Source organism: Acipenser ruthenus, chromosome 3, assembly GCF_902713425.1.
Source record: "Acipenser ruthenus chromosome 3, fAciRut3.2 maternal haplotype, whole genome shotgun sequence".
Taxonomy (NCBI): domain Eukaryota; kingdom Metazoa; phylum Chordata; class Actinopteri; order Acipenseriformes; family Acipenseridae; genus Acipenser; species Acipenser ruthenus.
In genome coordinates this window covers 98122694-98144077 of record NC_081191.1, presented here as the reverse complement: position 1 = coordinate 98144077, position 21384 = coordinate 98122694, and the positions used below count along the sequence as shown (strand labels likewise).

Here is a 21384-nt window from a genome sequence, read left to right as displayed (position 1 = left end):
GATAGAGGTATTTAAAATTCTCAAGGGGTTTAACAAAGTAACTGCTGAGAATATATTTTTCACAAGTCACAGAGAACAGAACAAGGGGCCACAGGTGGAAGCTGAAGAAGGGCATATTCAGAACCAAGGGGAGAAGGAGCTTTTTCACAGAAAGGCTGGTGAACCATTGGAACAGGCTGCCGGACAGAGTTGTTGAAGCATAGACTATCGGATCCATCAAGAATAGACTGGATGCTGTCATGAACAATACTGTATAACCCTCTCTGTGACCACAATAAAACCTTTAGCTAGCTGCCTGGAGGAAGGGTGGTCCGTTTAGCCATGGATTCCCAGACGTTTCATTTCCCCTGCTAACTAAATGGTTAGAGTTTTTTAGGCCATATCAGTACGAACAGGGACAGAAGAGGTGTGTGTGCGTGAAGGGGGTATAGTAATGTGATAGAAAAGGAAATACAAGTATAAGGATTTTCTACATTTTCTGCAGAGAAAACAAAATATCCAGTAAAAATTAACACAACACTGGTTAGCCAAAACGTGTTTCTACTTGAATTGTTTTACTGCAATGTTACAATTGTTTTTTTTAAAAACTTCAAGCAATTTAGCAGAATGCAGGTGTTTAAAAAGCTACACTTTAAGCCGAGAGGTGAGGCACAGTATTGCTAAGAGAACAAAAACGCATTCTAATCAGTCTGCATGGAAGCCACATCCATTAATGTTATGGCGGGCTGACAATATTAAAGTAGCACAACGGTGAAAGAAAAGATTAGCTTCATTCAAAGCAAACCATGAAGACAGTCTCGTTTTGTATGTGATGGAGGCTTTCAGAGGGAAATAAACCATACCGAGGTCAGAAGTAGCATCTGTAGGGGGCCACTTAAGTGTCTGAACATGGTACAATGCTGGTCTCCACTGCATTCCATTTGTTCTAGCTGCAAAGTTGTGTCTGAGTTGTGAGCTGCAAATTCCAGTCCGGAGTGGAGCAGGGAATGCAGGGAATTGTTGTACCTGAATTGTGCTGTTCATCATTGTTCATGGTTCTCGGGTGGAGGAATAAATCCAAGGTACCCCACGAGGGTATGTCAGTATGACAGTATGTCAGCACCTCTGAAGCCGAGGAGCAGACACCAACCAGCAACGAAAACAAGATAAGATACAGAAAGCTCTGGTAACACCGCTCCCGGCAGGAGCCAGTATTCAGAAATGTTCTGTGGGGGAGCCTGCGGTAGGGGTTTAGTGACACAATGTCAAAAATAGCTTATTTTTTTTATAACCCCAGGGGGAGCTTCAGAAAAGTGTGTAAACGCTTCAGCACTGACTCATCCAGTGTGGGTCAATCGAAAAGGAACTGAAGGCCACCGATCTGTATACCAATACATGCCTGCAGCCACACCACTTTGGATTCTGATCTCTTCAGGTCTCGGGAGCTACAGGAAGGTTGGGTCTGGTCAGGATTTGGAAAAGGAGACCTCTGAAGAACACCAGCTGTGCCCCAGGAAGCGGTGGTGTTGGCTCAATAGAGGACACGCTCTGGTGCTGCTCCAGTGACCAATGCCCCGATATGGTGCTAGCTGTGTAAAAAGGGACACCCCTAGGAAGAGGAATCAGGCCTGGTCTACTGTGTGTGCTTTTAAGATCCCATGAAACAATTTCACAGGACAGCACAGTGGCAAACACACTGGTATCATTTCAAATTGCAATATTTAAAATTAAGGTAAAAAACTACAAAGAAATATATCTTCCATTGAAAAAAAAAATTAACCATTTGACTTATCTACTTATTTCTACGACTGCAAAGTAGAATGGATTAAAAAAAAAAAAAAGTGCCTAATTGCAAATCTTGGTAAACACTGCTAAGATTAAATTAAAAAACAGACATACTTTAAAGTTAATAAAATATGTTTATTTATATATTGATTTTAAAGATATACAGTAAAATACCAGCATAACAAACAATGAGATTTAGTTTCAACTTCTGTTTTTCTCCCTATGAACTCCCTCATGATAATAATAATAAAATAAAACGATCTTACGAAATGACTTTTAGGCCCAAAGCTAATTAAAAAGTGTAACTAAGCCTCTCTGCGCTGAATTTGCAAGGTTCACCTAATTAAAAAGGATGCTGTATAATTAAGAAGAAAACGTAAGACAATGCTTCTGTTCATTAGTGGTTTATTTTAACATCGACATGGCACTAAAAGTGAGATGAGTAGAGAAATGCATCACTCTCTTTAAACATATGGACTGCAGCACCCCCAAGCAACATTTTGACAAGCTGCTGTTTGTAAGAGGCTCTTCACTGGGGACTCTGTACCCTTGGTAAGCTTTAATTACTGCCCATGTCTATTCTTTCCGAGCTGTGAGAGGTCGCCTTTAGGTCAACAATCAAAAACAGCAACCTTACAAATAGGTGTGTGGGAATTTTACACTTGGGCACTGCCAGAGTGGTGATGTAAAAGAGAAAACAGGCCAAGACAGGAACAACCATCAGATTTCAAATGCTTCACATTCACCTCTCATTTAAACATGTGCAGACAGGCCTTTCCTTTGGGTTTATGCATTCTGGACATGTCCAGAGGAGAACTGAGTTGCCGAAGGAAGTAGTTAAAGGGTGTTTAATCATGAACCAGCAGTTTAAAACTGTCGCCGATACTGGAGCCATTAACAACCACATCCCGGGGAATAGTTTTGAGGCACACATCTGTTAAATGGTTAAATTTATTATTACAATTATCTTTTGCCAAATTTCCTTTGAAAGATTTGAAAAATCTGTTATTTCCTCAGATTGTTTACTGCTCTCTTCCTTAATAGATTGGATCTTTTTTATAACTAAACAAACTGCTCCAGGCTGAATTTTTACAAATAAAAGAAACTGTGCGGGTGGTTAAGAAAACCCCCAATTAAGAAATAATAAATAAAAAAGTGAATAATATGTTGACTTCAATGTTACATAATTATTCAATCAGTTCTGAATAAAATGTAATAATAAACATTTTTTTTTAAAAAAGAGATTTAAATCGTTAGATGTTTTCTACATAATAATTAGCCCTACTACTTGCTGAGCACACAAAGCAGTTTTGTACTTATAATAAAGAGGAATAGTTGTATGCTTTTGTCTTGTGTTCACTTCAATTCAGGCCACTAAGAATTCAAAGCTCCCTAATTTTGAAAACTCAATGTTGACAGCTATGCAGAACCCCCAAGAGTGACGGTTACCATGGCGATCACCCCTCTGTCATCTTAAGTCACCCGAGTGACTGAGATATTTTGGTTATACCTCAATAGTAATCGGACAACCAAGAAGAACCTGGGATGCGGGAAAGGACTTAAAATACAAAGAAAAAATATGTAGCCTAAACAATCGTTTTGATAAGTCAAAATATGACCTTGACAAAATGTAATGTTTTACTGGTACACAGTACCGGGCCGCACTGGCTTACTTTCACCTCTGAATATAACCATACTAATCTAGGCATGAAACAGCACTAAGATTGTATTACCTTCCCTGGAACACTTCTGAATACTTGAGGCACAAATCTGTTCAATTTTAATGTCTTCTAATTAGTTTGCTACCCATATTCTCACAATAATCCTCTCTCCTGAAATGTGTCATTTCCTCTGGAATCAGCCCACACTAAAGCAGCAGCAGGCCAAGTGAAACAATAACAACAACAAAACGTCTTTCTGAAAAACACATCACATACTGTACAGCCTACCACAAGGACATGGGTAAAACAAACACCTACGGGTTATAGGTTCCAACTAATAACCAATGCAAAAATGATAATGTCGGTGTGTGTGAGTCCAACAGGAACCGAAACAAAGGAAGGAAATTAGCACTAAGGATTTCTATTTTTAGGGCAGGAAAAGGTTGTGATCAAGGGATGAGGAAAGGAGCTGCTTAATGACTAGGTGGCTCCAGAAAGATAAGGATAAGACAACACAACCTTAGCCAGCTTACTCACCAGAGCAGCTAGGCAAATTGGAGTTGCATCTTGTCAAACATATTTATGACTGAAGGGAAATTAGGCAGATTATGTAGCATATGCTGCCATATCTTTTCTGAACACCAGACTTAAAAGATGGAATGTGAAAAAAGAAAAAAAATAACCAAACCAAAGCTGAACTGCTGATCACACAACTTTTACATTCCAGGTTGTATGCTGCTGAATAGCACCCATATCGTGGAAAGTTGCAAGTTTATCTTTATCTAGTTACAAAAAGCTTCTGGCTGCAAAAGGCATTATTCATAAAAATATAAATAAATAAATAAATAAAAAGATAATTTTTACAATTAAATCCAACAGAAGCATGCTTGTTTGGCTCTTACACTGATTACATACAGCTGACAACATCTGTTTTCCACAGTTTACCTTTATATATATATATATATCAGTATATAATTTTTTTTTTTTTTTCACTATCTATATTTCGTATGGTTCTATACTTAACACTTTAGGTTCTATCCTGAACCATTAAAATATATATCTAAACGTATACTGCAATAGAGTAATTGTTTACTTCCGTCTAATATCCAGTCTGATTTAAGGTATTAGAATTTAAACTTCCTAATATTTTGACTAACATTATCCTTTAGAGCTTTTCAAAACATCTTTTGTAACCCCCCCCCAATCTCTGCCCCCACATATCTGGGTTGGGTTGCGATCACTCACACACAACCAGACATTTATTTTTGTAACATAATGGAGCTATCCAGCCAGACAATCTATAATTTCATACTGTAACAGCATTAAGATGCACTTGTTTCCTTTCTTTTCCTAATCCATCCAAGAATGTCTTTGGAGACGACCATAAAAAAAAACACTACTGTAAGCATCTTACTATAAAATCTGTAATTAGGTACAATAACTTCATAAAATGATGCTAATAATTGATTTTTTTTTAATGGATAACTCGCTGGTTCTGTCCCTGGGGATCTGTATTCTAGACCTCTTGTACCCTGTAAATTCATTATTACTGGGCCGGTTTCCGAGAAGTATTCCATCATTAAAAGGTACAAGGCTTCAAGTTCAGTTGGAAGCCAGCAGCAAAAGCAGTTCACATTTACAATGCAGAGAAAGGTAGGGCAAGTCATCCATAACTGGAACAAATGACACATGAAATGCACTTTCTATGCAAGAGAAAATACAAATAAACAAAGAACAGGCTGCCTATTCTATACGTTTTTGTATCTCATAAAAACACTTGTTCAAGACACAAAGGAGACAGCCACTGGAAAGCTTAAATATCCTTGGAGGGAATAATGTGTTGCAGCAGACCAGGTGGCACAGTACATGTATAATGACGCTTCTACATTGTTTAGTTTTATACTATGTAGACAAACCAAGAAAATGAAGACATTTAGAGAAGTTCCATGGTTAAGCTATGAGTATTACAGCTATATGTAATGAAACACAAGTTTTTAGTTATACTTTTACAACAGTTGAATTCTGTTATGTGTACATGCGATTCATGGAAAGATCTTGCTTCCAAACCAGTTAAGAGCTGGGGGTATTAGGTGGTCAGGATAAAGTAACCGGATCACAATGAATATTTGGCAGATTCACTGACGCTCGTTCAAACCGGCACTATGAAATTGTCCTGTATCTCAACCTTGGTAATACTTATCCTTAGCCAGGGTGGTTACAGTTAAATCTATTAGAAGAAGCAACCCACAGTGGCAGGCTGCTGAAACAAAGAACCATAAGCAGGCATTGACGGCTGTGTGTTTGAATCTGAAGCTGATTCTTGCCTCTTCCAAAAGCTCAAACAAACATTAGTGTATGATAAAACAAGAAACTTAAGCTACTACTGCGCTGTACCTATTTCTTCAGAAGTAGTATTATATTTGACATATTATGCTTCCACAGTACATGTCGCATGTTCTCCATTTCCAGGCAGCAGCAACATAGAGGCAAACACTCACCGCTCTTGCTCCAGCTTCATTCGCAGTCTCTCCTCTCCGGACGGCAGTGTCTCCTCAGTCTTCATCTTACTGGACCCCCTGCGCTCCATTTTGTCTCCTAGCCTCTCATCCTTACGGTACTTGCCAAATCTGTAAAATACATACGAAAGAAAATCTTGCGAAATGCTTTTTTGACCAAGCAAACCAACAAAACGTGTATTTAACTTCAGAAAATCAACCCTTACCCACGGTAAGCATTCTAAATGTCTTATTGAGTGGGGCTACAGAAAGTAAGAAAAAATAGTTTTTGCATACTTAAAATAAATCTGAAATTAAATACAAAAGACCACTTTTTCAGAGTTGATAGTTGACCTCTATATTTCGAAAATTGGATTCGGCTGTCTGAATGTGCTACTAGTTAATTCCATAAAAAAAAGAGACACAACTTTCTGTGACAACACATATTTATTTATTTTGCCGCAAAACAACCATAATAATAATAAAAAAGTATAAAATAAGTATAAGCATACTATATATAAATGTATTTTTGTTTACGACTGTAAGTCGCCCTGGATAAGGGCATCTGCTAAGAAATAAATAAATAATAATAATGATAATAATAATAATTAATAAATAAATAATTACAGCACTCATATTTTAGCCCAAGTGGACTATGTGAAAATCAATGTAATGGGTTTTATTAGTTATTCTTTCCAAACAAAATTTGCAGTATGACTGAAAAAAAAAAGAGAATCACTGTCATGGTGTTCATTGCCATTCCCAACACTCACAGTTTAAAAACGGTGCCCAGAAACTAGATTAAATAATGATTGCTTTTATTCAACAAAAATGAGCTGAAACAAAATCGAAAGTGGAAAAGAAGCACGGTTGAGGAAACCTTCCGCCTCTTATCATTTCCACCTTCTCTTTGCACACAAACTATCCATATTAATGACAGCACGACAGAGACAGCGCATAAATAAAGAGACGGAGAAGAAAACGGCACTGTACAGGGACTGGAAAATGTCCATTGAATATGCTTAACGCATCACAAACTTTGGCAGTCTATCTATGATCTGTAAATGAACGGTATTGCTGCCTCATTGAAGAGTGTTAGAAAATGATGGAAGTAGATGAACACTTCTCATTGCTCAGCTTTCACTGAGCTGGATTAATACAAACTGTATCTGTTGATGGCTAGAAGACCTAGGACCGCACTACATAGCCATGTTATTTTGATTTGTCATTTGGAGATGGTGGGGGGTTAACTGACTGCATATGCAAGTACTTCAATACATATTTATAAGGAAACATCGAAACACAGAAACTCATCTCACTAGAGACAGTGCCCCCCCCCCCTCTTTTTTTTGAGGGATGAGAATTTCTCACAAACTTCCTGCCCGACAGTCCCAGCTGTGTTGAGATTCATAACACAACCAGGAAGGACAAGATTAATGGTTCTGAAGGTTACGAGCTAAAATAAATTAAGCAGTGGATTAAAATGTTTAGGAGAAAATCAGATCTTCTTGTAAGAGAAAACTAAGTATTAGAGATGACACACAAATCTGTTAAAATTAGAGAACACACACACACTACAGCTGAAAAAATAAAAGGTTTGTATTTAGTAAATCCTTCAGTTGTTCTGGAACAAAGAAAAAGTAGAAGATATGCCACCTTGCAGATATACAGTAAAACATCCATGGACTTCTTTCTATAACCACACGACTGACTCCTATTACAGCAAAGCAAGTACAATCAGAAGACAATGTGTGTTAAGTGCAGAAGTGTAATGGGTGGAAATAGTCATGTTGTGTGATACACTGCCGTTACGGATTCTTTCCTGTCGGTGAGATGAGATTAGCTTAAAATCTCTTAAACCATGAATGCAACTGTTACAGTTACTCGTCACACACACTTACAAAGGGCAATTGAAGCCAGAGACCACCTACTGTAGTTAGAGACTGGGTAGTCCACACAGTAGCCTTGTTTTCAGGTAGCACAACACAATCTGGAAGAGCTTAGAACAAACTCAAGCAACCATTACATTATTATTATTTATTTCTTAGCAGACGCCCTTATCCAGGGCGACTTACAATTGTTACAAGATATCACATTATACATTGTTTCACATTATACAGATCACATTATTTTTACATACAATTACCCATTTATACAGTTGGGTTTTTACTGGAGCAATCTAGGTAAAGTACCTTGCTCAAGGGTACAACAGCAGTGTCCCCCACTGGGGATTGAACCCACAACCCTGTGGTCAAGAGTCCAGAGCCCTAACCACTACGCCACACTGCTGCCCATTATTATTATTACATTTTTACCCCTTTGGCCTAGAATAGTACCCTAAGCTCTTACTGTATTACGGTGAACAAATATCACCTTAAAAACTGTTTCAAAGATTTTATTTTTTATTATGATGCAACTGTGGTGAGCTCATTGCAGTCTGCAGAACCGTAGCCATCAAATTACGTTTAGAACTGGTGACTTATAATAGGGATACATTACTTGATTAATTAAGCAACAATTGGCTCTTTTAAAGAATAACATTCTTTGTAACACTGCAATGTTCACAGTACAAAAAAAAAGAAAGAAATCTATGACACCATTAATCATTAGACTGGTAACAAGCCTCCCCATCTTCCTTTAATTCTATATAATTCTAGCAGGCTATAATTCTAACGTCAGGCTATTTTAAATGTTGCCATTATAAAAAGATTACTTATAAACCAAACACAATGCCTAGAAATGTAGATGGTAAACAGCTTAAATTAAACATTTCAAATGTTAATTGTATATGTATGCAGATAAAGATTTATTGGGCAGATGATAAAGTGATTACAACCTTACACAAATTACACAATAACCTTTGAGGAAGACCAGTCATAATTCACATGCTCCGATTCCAACGCTCTCTTAATAATTTCACTTTTATGGAACCCTACTCCATCCCTTCAGCAGATACAATCAGATTTGCTGCTATAATATTGTGTGCTTGAAGTACATTATCATTACATCATATTCCTTTTAAATGGTCATGCCGATCAATGCTAGTCGGATCCAGTGAATGGTCGGTTTAATGTATAGTGTACATGGGGAATTGTAACAGCTAGAAAGAGTGTATATACAAATTATTTTGCTTTTCTTTCGCAGCTATATTTACAGCCATTTGGGACAGCCACAGCCTTGCTATACATTTTGTATTGAAACATCATGTTAAATAAACCTTGAAATGGGTTGATCTACACCAGCATTAGTTAGACATCCTCCTGTTGCCAGCGCTTTATAACCCCTGCGACTGCTCTTATAATAAAGTGTTCGACGTAGTTTAGAGCATTCAATGTTTCACACAACAATGCTACAGATTGCAAATTACATTGAGCTCAAGAACCATAAGGAATAATGTCATTGCTATCTCTGCATGAATAAGCCTGATACTAATGGGAGATTGATTGGGCTTTGTGTGGGCTGAATGACAAGAGGATCAGCTTGTACATTTCTATAAGCTTCTTTTGTTAAATGAAACTCTCTACAAGGTCAAAGGTGAGCAATCATGATTCTACTTATTACTGTGGTTTGATTAGCATTTCTTGTGATGGTGTATGCAAATAAAAATAAATAAATAAATAAATAAATAAACAACCGTATCAGAAGTCGCTTCAACTAGAAGAATGTATGAGTTTAGAATAATAAAATAGATTGAAATAATCTCTATGGACCAGTAAAATAAAACAAGCTAAATATCGTACTTCCTCTTAAAAGAGAATGAGGCTGTCAGTCCATAACGTGACTGTTTATTCAGCATTCTCCCTGTCAAATCACAAATAAATAAAATCGCATTGTATTGCAGGTTAAATTCAGTGACGTCTCTTTAGCTCTCGTATTCTGCTTCAATTAAATAAAATAAATTATTATTATTATTTATTTTTTAGCTGACGCCCTTATCCAGGGCGACTTACAATTGTTACAAGATACCACATTATTTTTACATACAATTACCCATTTATACAGTTGTTTTTTTTTTGTTTTTTTTTTACTGGAGCAATCTAGGTAAAGTACCTTGCTCAAGGGTACAGCAGCAGTGTACCCACCGGGGATTGAACCCACGACCCTCCGGTCAAGAGTCCAGAGCCCTAACCACTACTCCACACTGCTGCCCCATAAATGCCCCATAAATGATGCAATGCAAACCTGTGGCAGTCCTCTTTTATTTGTAAGTGTTTTCATTAAAATGTGGTCTGAATCAGCTGGTTTTATAATTGGATTTGTGATTGCTGCTTTTTTGGACTATGTGGAGAACAGCAATCCACACAAATTCAAGCAGCTATTTCTTCACGTTACACTTGGAATGGTAAATTAGCACAATCAACACCAATAACCCTCACCTGAATGATCGAATAAACAGGTTTGTGCATCTATAGTGGTTACTGTTCAGTATATCAGTGTTTCAGCATCTAAATATGACTCCTTTGTTACAAAGCTTTTTAATAAAAAGCAATTGGGAAATTCAAGTTTGCACACTTATTAGCTAGTGTCTTCTTCAGTGTACACTAGCTGAAACGTTTGTCTACTTGACTTCATTTCTAAATAGTTGTACCTTATAAATTTAGTTTTTAGATATTATAAATAATAAAAAGCTAAAGGGCTCTGTTTTGTGTATGGCATCCTGAACAGAGCGTAAAGAATATCAAAGTCCATATCATCTCCATGGTAAGACAGCACCAGGGCTCAAGACTCACGCAATAGCTTACTGAAATAGATGCAATGCATCTAAAGACAAATTCACTGAATTGTTTGAAAAACACTAAATCAGTTAAGGCAAGCTATGTCTCACTCTGCTAAAGCATTGCACATGTCAGAGAGTTTGTGCTGCTCAGTTAAAAGGAAATCATTTCCAGGTATTTTAGACCAATTTCCTTAAACCTTTACCACTTAGAAAAGACTCAAGGAAATGATTCAGAACTTCCTGGAAAAGATTTTTTGATGACAGCAATGACAGGACGACAATCATTTTTTGACCGTCTTAACAGGGTCAACAGAGGGTGGACCATGGTCGGTGTACAGCAGGGGTGAGCCAACGTTGGCCCTTCCAGACCTATTCTTAATTTGTTAATAGAACCAATTCAACCTCTATTCACACCCTAAAGTAGTTAACTATTCCATTTTACCTGTTACACCTGGAGTGGAATGGCCCTCCAGGACCGTGATTGGACAGTCATCTATTTATTTTATTTATTTAATTCCAAGACCAAACAAAATAAGAAACCTTTTTTCTCAGAGTTCTTGTAAGCCAATTTGCAGCTAGGCCCTGTGGAACATGCCTTAGTTTGTCTCCCATCTTCTATTACTGCATCTCTTGTGCTAACACCAACTAAAAAGGACTATTTAAATGATAATATTACAGGCTCAAAAAGTCATTTAAAAAAAAAAAAAAAAAAAAAAGGTTTTGAGAACAGAGGTTGTTTCCCAAGGGAGAGAAACAATGCTATTTTTTTTTTTTTTTTGCACACTATAATGGTGATTTTCCTCAGAGCGATACCTCCAGGCTTAGTCTTGTCTTTTTGATAACACACTATTAAGAACAAGCTTAGATATGCCTCTCTGAGCAAGACCGTCATATATAAATAGTAAAATTGAAGGGGTAACTTAAGTCTTTCTACTCCCTGAGCCAATAACCTACCTTCAAATTGCAATTATGCACACAGCCTTGTCCGTATATATATATATATATATATATATATATATATATATATATATATATATATATATATATATATATATATATACAGACGTGCTCAAATTTGTTGGTACCCCTCCACAAAAAACGAAGAATGCACAATTTTCTCTGAAATAACTTGAAACTGACAAAAGTAATTGACATCCACCATTGTTTATTCCATATTTAATAGAAATCAGACTTTGCTTTTGATTTTTTATTCAACATAATATTGTAAATAATAAAACAAATGAAAATGGCATGGACAAAAATGATGGGACCGCTAACCTAATATTTTGTTGCACAACTTTTAGAGGCAATCACTGTAATCAAACGTTTTCTGTAGCTCTCAATGAGACTTCTGCACCTGTTAACAGGTAGTTTGGCCCACTCTTCCTGAGCAAACTGCTCCAGCTGTCTCAGGTTTGATGGGTGCCTACTCCAGACTGCAAGTTTCAGCTCTTTCCATAGATGTTCGATAGGATTCAGATCAGGACTCATAGAAGGCCACTTCAGAATAGTCCAATGTTTTGTTCTTATCCATTCTTGGATGCTTTTAGCTGTGTGTTTTGGGTCATTATCCTGTTGGAGGACCCATGACCTGCGACTGAGACAGAGCTTTCTGACACTGGGCAGTACGTTTCACTCCAGAATGCCTTGATAGTCTTGAGATTTCATTGTGCCCTGCACAGATTCAAGGCACCCTGTGCCAGGCGCAGCAAAGCAGCCCCAAAACATAACCGAGCCTCCTCCATGTTTCACTGTAGGTATGGTGTTCTTTTCTTTGAAAGCTTCATTTTTTCGTCTGTGAACATAGAGCTGATGTGACTTGCCAAAAAGCTCCAGTTTTGACTCATCTGTCCAAAGGACATTCTCCCAGAAGGATTGTGGCTTGTCAATATGCATTTTAGCAAATTCCAGTCTGGCTTTTTTATGTTTTTCTGTCAAAAGTGGAGTCCTCCTGGGTCTTCTTCCATGGAGCCCACTTTCGCTCAAAAAGCGACGGATGGTGCGATCAGAAACTGACGTACCTTCACCTTGGAGTTCAGCTTGTATCTCTTTGGCAGTTATGCTTGGTTCTTTTTCTACCTTCTGTTCAATCTGGGGTTGATTTTCCTCTTGCGGCTCCGCCCAGGGAGGTTGGCTACAGTTCCATGGACCTTAAACTTAATAATATTTGCAACTGTTGTCATAGGAACATCAAGCTGCTTGGAGATGGTCTTGTAGCCTTTACCTTTACCATGCTTGTCTATTATTTTCTTTCTGATCTCCTCAGACAACTATCTCCTTTGCTTTCTCTGGTCCATGTTCAGTGTGGTGCACACAATGATACCAAACAGCACAGTGACTACTTTTCTCCATTTAAATAGGCTGAATGACTGATTATTATTATTATTATTATTATTATTATTATTATTATTATTATTATTATTATTATTATTATTATTATTATTATTATTTATTTCTTAGCAGACGCCCTTATCCAGGGCGACTTACAATTGTTATAAGATATCACATTATTTTTACATACAATTACCCATTTATACAGTTGGGTTTTTACTGGAGCAATTTAGGTAAAGTACCTTGCTCAAGGGTACAGCAGCAGTGTCCCCTACGAGGGATTGAACCCACAACCCTCCGGTCAAGAGTCCAGAGCCCTAACCACTACGCCACACTGCTGATTACAAGATTGGAGACATGTGTGATACTAATTAAAGAAACTAATTAGTTTGAAATATCACTATAATCCAATGATTTATTATCTTTTCTAAAGGGTACCAACAAATGTGTCCAGGCCATTTTAGAATATCTTTGGAGAATAAGCAATAATTCATCTCTTTTCACAGCTTCTTTGCTTTATTCTATGACATACCAAAGGCATGCAGGTATACATGATAAAATAGCTTTTAATTTCATCACTTTTCAGGAGGAATGAAGCATTATTTCAATGAGCTGTAAGGGTACCAACAAATTTGAGCACGTCTGTATATATATATAACCTAATGATTGTTAACTAGTGTTAATGGAGGTATCATTAATGCACACCTGCTCTCTGACAATGCTAGTTCTAGGGACCGTACCTGAGAGGATGAAAATACTTGATAATGTTATCTGCAGCTGCCTGAAGATTATATCTTCCCCCTGGATCTCATTATCCACAACTTCCCACGTCAGTCAGCGTTTTCCCTGTCAAATAGGATTAAAAATCGCCTGTGCACAATACGGATTCCTGTATGGCGTGTCAAAACCGCCATCATCATGCAGCTTTTAGGTCATTTTAGCTTTTGTTGTCAATGCAATTTTTTAATGCAGGCTTTTATGTAGTTTATCAAGCTATTGCACCAATTAAAATATGAAAAAGGCTTTTCTTTCTCTTTTCCAAAGAAGAATTATGGCTGTAAAAGTACAAGAACATGTGTGCAGAAGTGGTGAAATCTGAGGAATGTAGTTTATGAAATTACATCCATTATTATAATAGGGCTAAGGCCTCCAGTGTGTACCAAGGGTCACATTATGAGCCAGTGTGTTCTTGAATAGCAGCGCTACTACCCCGAAATGTTTCCACAGCTGTAAATAAACAAGACGCACTGGGAGCTGGCTCTGAGCTTGCTCTTGTGTGTTGTGTCCTACTTGGATTAAACATACCTAGAATTGGGAGTTTCTGTGACAGTCTCTCCTGTCAACGAAGCGACGTCCAAGTAATTGGGGCTTGCAGTGAATGGCGGTATACATGACAATATAAAGATCAGACTTTATGCTTTTTCTAAAATGTGTTTTATTCTCCCATCTTCCCACATAGTCCAGCTTCACTATGCATTTGAACTGAAACGTACATTAAGACCACAGATATGTACTCAACTGCTATTTTGAAACAAATCTCATTGTTTTGTTTTATCTTCATCTGTTTGCTTATTGTTTGGTTTCTTTTGAGACAAACAAAATGTTAGTTTGCGGCCACTGGCCCTGAGCCACAACAAGCATGGTGGCCAATCACTCCAAAGGAAACAGAAATATAGCCTCTGGCTGTCAAAACAACATAGTATTGCTAGGGCTTTCTTTATTACTATGTTTATTATTCATTTGTATCGCTGTGCATTTTCACATCAGTAGGTGCCTGCCCTGTCTCATCAGTAGCTGGCGTCTATGGATCATATTGGTAGATTTTGTCCTTCTTTACTCATTTGGGTGTTCTGTGGATTAAACATAACTATGCATGGGAGTTTGTAAATATGAAGTGCAAAGGATATGTGAGAATGAGGTCCAGAGGTAAAAACAATGTGGCAGGGAAATAGTTAACTTCTATTGAACACCAGCACTTATGGCTGCCATCTTAGGTCACAGGTCAAAGTGAAGGGTGACTTTAGATTTTTCCCCCCCAAGGAGTTTCCACAATACTGAAAACATGAAGATGAAATGGTTCATGGCATACGTTCTGAATGTATACTGTTTTATATTACGACAGAGTGTCTTTAACCTGCTAAGGCTGCTATAGTATAAATCAACCTAGATATCTTTCACTACGTGTGTACTGGGTTTGATCATTTCCACTGTAATAGCCATCATTTCAGATGACCTTTTGAAAGCAGGGGATTTGCAAAGACTGCAATAGGTGGAAGTACAACATTATATAGCATTTGCTATCCAACTGATGTTCAGTATGTTTGTCTTTCTACCAAGTTTCATGATTTGGTTACATCCCTAAAATGCATTTTCTTAACACATTGTATACTGTGCTTTTTAACATGTTCCTTATCTCCATCTTTAGCAGGCTCATAAAGGCTAATGTAAATGAAATAAGATAACCCCCTGTTTTTCTTATTAAAGCAGAGGGCCTACAGAAAGCAGTTTTGACAGCTGACAGCTTTCCACAAGTATAAGTAATTGGGGCATGCAGTGAATGGGGGAGGGGTTGACATGCCAATGTAAAAGATCAAACTTATTTTTATAAAATGTTTTATTCTCCCATATTCCTACCTAATCCAGCTTCTCCATGCATCTGAAATCCACCCTGGACCTGGTAAAAGGGAGAGGGTTTTGCTTTCCCCTGATCAAAATGCAGGCATCGTATCTGACACTCGGCTTTTCGGTGTTTATTCTGCTGAAGAAGGAATGCTGAGGAACATGGGAAAGGGGGTTTCGAGAGAGCTCGTTCTATCATGCTCTGCGCTTCCTTTCCATCAGTCTGTAGTCTGCAAAGGTGATGTGCATGTCAGAGGGTTTCTATTTAAAACTCACCGACAGCCCAAGGAAGCACACTGAAGTAATATGGGATCAGCTGCTGTGTGATGTTTCGGCTCCCTGTAACAGGTCAGTCCAGATAGGATGCAAGTGAAAAATAAATGACTACATAAAAAGGCCTTTTTGTAATGAAGGAAAGAAGCCCCAATTACCCCCCTCCTTTCTACTAGAGCGAGTGAGTCGTACTGTGCAAAAAATAAATAAAACAAAGAAAAAAAAGAAAAGAAAAAGGGAATCCTTTTCCTTGGTGAAAACAACTCTCACTGATAGTTACTGGTTCTCATCTGTATGACAAACTAAAGCTTTACAGATAACACTGATCCTCCTGAACCCCAAACCTTAGAATGAAGTGCCTCTGGAATCTGTGTTTGGTCTTAGAACCAACAGCAGTTTTCACCTTCATGTACAGCAGTACTAATCTACACTGTATCCCTTAAATATATATGTTTGCCAGAGGAACATTTTTCTTAAGTGAGAATCTGACTCTGTACAGTTAAGCTCTTAAGATAAGATTTACTTTAAAGTGCATATTTTATAATGTATTTATTTGTTAGAATGTCTGGAGGCACATCAAATACATTGTGTAAATAAATCATTGTTAAATCAAACATTCAGTTAAGAAACCATGTATAGCCAGAGTCACAACAGTAGTGTTGGCACTTAAAACAAGGTGGAAACCACACATTGTTCATTATCTAGTCTCTGTAAGTCGCCTTGGATAAAGGCATCTGCTAAATAAACTAATAATAATACTACTACTACTACTAATAATAATAATCTATCCACTGACTGCCATCAGTCATTTTGTCCCAGATGTATTTTACTGTGCATCCTTTGCCAGGCACGTTTAATGTTGCTTGGCCTCTTGTTCTTTATCAAGTTTATTTCTATGTACTGACAAGCATTATTGCATCTGTTACTGTATCCAGTTACTTTATTTATTTTTTACCTGTACTTAAAACTACATTGAAAGCTATATTGAGCTCCGTAGATAAATTATGATGAAATATAAAAACACAACTAATCCACTGAACTTTGTGAAAACACATTGTGGGAAGTACCATGCACCAGTGGAAAAATCTTCTATAATTTACATTCTCATCAATTTAAAATGGCTGATTTCTCGCTTTTTTTCTACCACATTTTTTAATGTAAAAAAAAAAAAGAATCCACCTGCATATGCAGTTTTCAACACTTTAGATTGTGTTTTTTCTGGTCAATGCAGGTACTTTACAGTACAATGGTATGAACCTTGTACAATTACAGTGAATGAACCTTCGACATTTAATACACATGCTTTTCTGTTGCATTGTGTACATTCTATATTGAATACTGAATGTGTGCCCATTAGGATTAAAAATAACATGCTTTGAAACTCATACAGGTCAGCTGAGACTTTAAAGATAAATAACAGTACATGATATCGGAGTCTCTCACTGAACTATGTACCTCGTTGTGAATCATTCTGTTCTGGACAATTTGGGCCCTAACATCGGTATTTGTCCAAAAAAGATCTGGATTAAACATGCATTTTCCACCAACACCTATTATAGAAAATGATGGAGCAACGAGGAGCAGCGTGCATCAGTACTCCTCCGCGCTGTTCTAAGGTTTTCTGTTAGATAAGATAATGACTTTAGGTTCCCCCCCAACCCCCTCCCAAATCTAGTAACATATAGTTTCTACTCAGTCCTTTTAAGTTTGAGTCTCTTAAAACTGAATTGTAAAGGCAATCAAAAATATATATTCCGACATAGACACAATGAAGAGAATGATCAGAGAGTATGGGCCACACAAAGCAGTGCTTATTTTACATGATTTATATGGGTCTTTTTCCAGCTTGCTTAAGCAACTGTAATATTCCCTTTTTCCCTCAGGATGATCAAAGGAAAGGTCGCAGCCCATCCTATTAGTCAAATAACTAGACACGAGCGGGCAGAAAAAGGAGAAAAAATACTCTGAAATGGGAGCATAAATAACATTGAAAGGTTACTAGCAAAAAACAAATAATCAGTTCCTTTCATTTGTATGTTGCCCTGTGGAAGGTCTCTAGATGCCTGTCTGACTCCTAATATATTTATGATTTTGAGCATGTTCAGAGCACTCTGAAAGCCGCTGTGTAAAAGACAACAGTGTATCCAATTGCAGCTAAACAAGATTTCAAATTTAATTAGGACATTTCCCTCCTCAGCAATGGCTAAAGCACAACACTGCACGACTGCATGCACGTAATCTTTTCAAATGCAATTACAGTATTAGATTTTAATGGTAATACTACATTATTGCGTTTGTATTGAATTGGCAGTGGAAGACAGTTGGCCAGTTACTGGTCTTTAATTTCCCAGCTGCTGTACTGCTGTTTGAACAGGTTTTGCATTTAAAAGCATCACAGAACTCCACTCTCTCTGTCTCCTAGAATGGGTAAAGCTAATGGACTTACTGTAGGCTTGATAAGCCGTGTTTTACCTGTATTGTAAATAATAATAATAATAATAATAATAATTCCCTCCAGTCTTCTAGAAGCTTGAGGGACAATGCTGGCAAGGCACTTATTTTAGAGAAAACTAAAATGTAGGGATTGGAGCGCCAAATACACAATGTCAGATTTTGCAACATGGCTTTTGCATACCATACTCGAGATCTTCAGGCGATGCATATTGTATACATCACTTCTGTACATACTTTTAAATTGACTAAATGACTGGTAAACTCTATTTACCTTCATAGGGAAGGGGGATATGCAATATCACTATTTCATTCAGACAAAAATTAGGTATTTTTCTAATAGGTTTGGGACAACTGCTTTCAAGAGCAGGCCTTGAAATATATCGACATGTGACAGAAGGGTTTTAATGCAGACATGGGATCCTATTTTACAGGAAGTTATATTCTGTGTGCAGTTATATTCTCCTGTACAAGGAAATTCAACAGTGTTCAGATTCTGTAGTTTTTTGGACGTATTTCTATTGCTGTTGTTTACTATTGCAATCTTGTCTTAAAGTTACTTCACACTGTATAAATGTGACAAGAGTTTTGTTAATGGTTTTACGGTACAGAATCATACCAGCAAGCTCCAAGTGTTTTCAAAGGAGCCAATGTCTATGAAATTAGAGCTCATACTTTCCAAACCTTCTTCACAGTTCATTTTAGAGCAGCCAAAAGAAAGAATCCAATATGATCTACATTGCAGTCTCGCACTCTGATCATTGGGCGGTATTATATTATCTAGAGGGCAATAAGCACATACAGTACCCGAGTGAGATTTGGGGATCACAAGAGGAACGCTGTATATATCAGCAAGCTGAAGCAGCAAATCTCAGGCAGCTTCTAGAATATTTCAGACACCATAATAAAGAAAATAGTATTACGTTGCAATTCTAATGGTCTTCCAAGCACCTGACGTCTCATCACCAGAAGAGAGGCAGCTTCGCAGGAGATTAATGCCAGTAGTTGATTGTTTGCAGTGTTGGCGTTTTCTTGCTGCACACATTAGTTTTGTCAAGCTAGGCTTTTTTAAAGCAAGAGTTGGTTTTGGGGAACTTATTTAACATTCTTACTTAAAAATATATGTGTTTCTGTCTGCAGCACATGTGTTTGAAATCAGTTCAGAGGTTAGAAAGTACTGTTATTGACAGGTGTGCAAATCAAATAAAGCTAATGTATATAATAAAGCAGGGACAAAAACGACAATCGAAGTCAGTTATTTCCTGCAAACAAAAGGGTGTAAATGATCCTAATGGAGAGAGAATTTAAATCAGAAATGCAACAGTTACTGTACATTATTATAAGGGTTTCTGATTTTAGGTTTTAACCGATAAACACAGATTATATATATATATAATCTTATTTATAATTATTATAATTGATCTTATTTATAATTATTTATAATTTATTTATAATTTTATTTTGCATGGATGTAAAATCCTTGTACCGAAACATACCGAAACGTTGGGCAGCTGGCTCTTTGAGCTAATATATATATATATATATATATATATATATATATATATATATATATATATATATATATATATATATATATATATATATATATATATAACAATCCTGAACAAATGGGATTCGCATCTCTATATCCCCTCTCCCATGCAGAGCTCTGTCTTTTGCAGAACCTGTTCCATACGATAGTAATCATATCAAATAATGCATATGTGAGGCTTGCCAGTTATCAGATTCAGAGGGCAGGGCGACACAGTGGATCAGATTCAGAGGGCAGGGCGACACAGTGGATCAGATTCAGAGGGCAGGGCGACACAGTGGATCAGATTCAGAGAGCAGGGCGACACAGTGGATCAGATTCAGAGGGCAGGGCGACACAGTGGATTTAATGTGCTTCCTTCACACAGTGCCTGGAAAAAAATATTCCTGATCCGTCACAGTTGTGCAGGTCTCCAGCGAAGCAGCAATGGCTGCCCTAGTTTACTCAAGTGCACACAGCCTACCGCAGAAGCCACCTTGGACTCCAACGGCTCGGTCTGTCTCGCTCTCTCTCTCTCCAAGAGCAAGAGGGCATGCACTCCTCCCATGTTAACTTCATTTGTGAAAAACACTCAATCTGTCACAAAATGTGAGCTGTCTATAATACTTCAAACACAGTTGATAAATTAGCTAGGGGAAAAGAGAGTATTGTTTAGTCAATTAAATCCAAAGTCCTGGGCATCTTGGTGCAGTGAGTGCATTTAAAGTAGTAAAGTGCCTTAAGGCAATGCGCAGAGCATTTCAACAGACCCAATAGGGTTAGTAGCTAATGATAGTGATGCTCTGGCTTTAAGGATCTCCCTGCTATTATAGGACACTCAGGAGTCTTACTACTGTATGCCTCACAACTCTAAGTGTGTGTTTGTGAATATTTAGTTTTGCAACACAAATGTTATATCAGGTGGTCTCATGAGATAACGCATGGTAACAATACGATAGAGATTATTTTTCTGTTTATCTTGCTGCGTAAATCATACGCACATTCTTATTTTGGCAAGCTTGGTTTCCAACTATCCACTTTACATCTTTCTATAAGCGTGTTAATGCTCTTGGGTGCACTACATTTCTTTCCAAGTACCTTTGTTGATGAAATCCATGACAAACTACATGCAAATGAGTTCATTAAAAAAATAAAAAGGACAGCATACCGCTGGGTCCGAAGCCTATCAAATACCTGTAGGTAAGCACATCATTTCCATGAGTTATTCCCTTAAAATCTTTGGCGATTCTTCCGGGTCCCAGAAAGCAATGATTCTGTGCTGAAGTGAAGGCACTGTAGCACCAGGTCTCCAAAGGGAACTAACTGTGTGAGTTGATTTAATGAAGATCCCAAAAAGAAACGCTCTGATTCTCCCTCTTATTTTTTTTTTAATTGAAGGCAAGAAGCAACCACCACACTCAGAGCATTATGTAGGCGCCCAGTTTATGAGCTGTCGGTTTGCATATTTGAGATCTAAAGCCCTTAGGCTAAATGCAGACAACGGAGAACGTGTCAGTTACAGCAATTGTGTCCCTTAAGTGG

The 21384-nt window shown here is 37.5% G+C and overlaps 1 protein-coding gene across 7 annotated transcripts in view; it reads right to left on the bottom strand.

The window, feature by feature from the left end:
• The window catches only part of LOC117394603 (partitioning defective 3 homolog), a 372730-nt gene that overhangs the window by 77318 nt on the left and 274028 nt on the right, over positions 1-21384 (bottom strand). For all 7 annotated transcript variants that reach the window (XM_059019442.1, XM_059019440.1, XM_059019441.1 and 4 more), the window contains one exon: positions 5924-6052. In XM_059019442.1, the coding sequence (XP_058875425.1) occupies positions 5924-6052 (129 nt within the window). The remainder of the gene's footprint in view (positions 1-5923; positions 6053-21384) is intronic.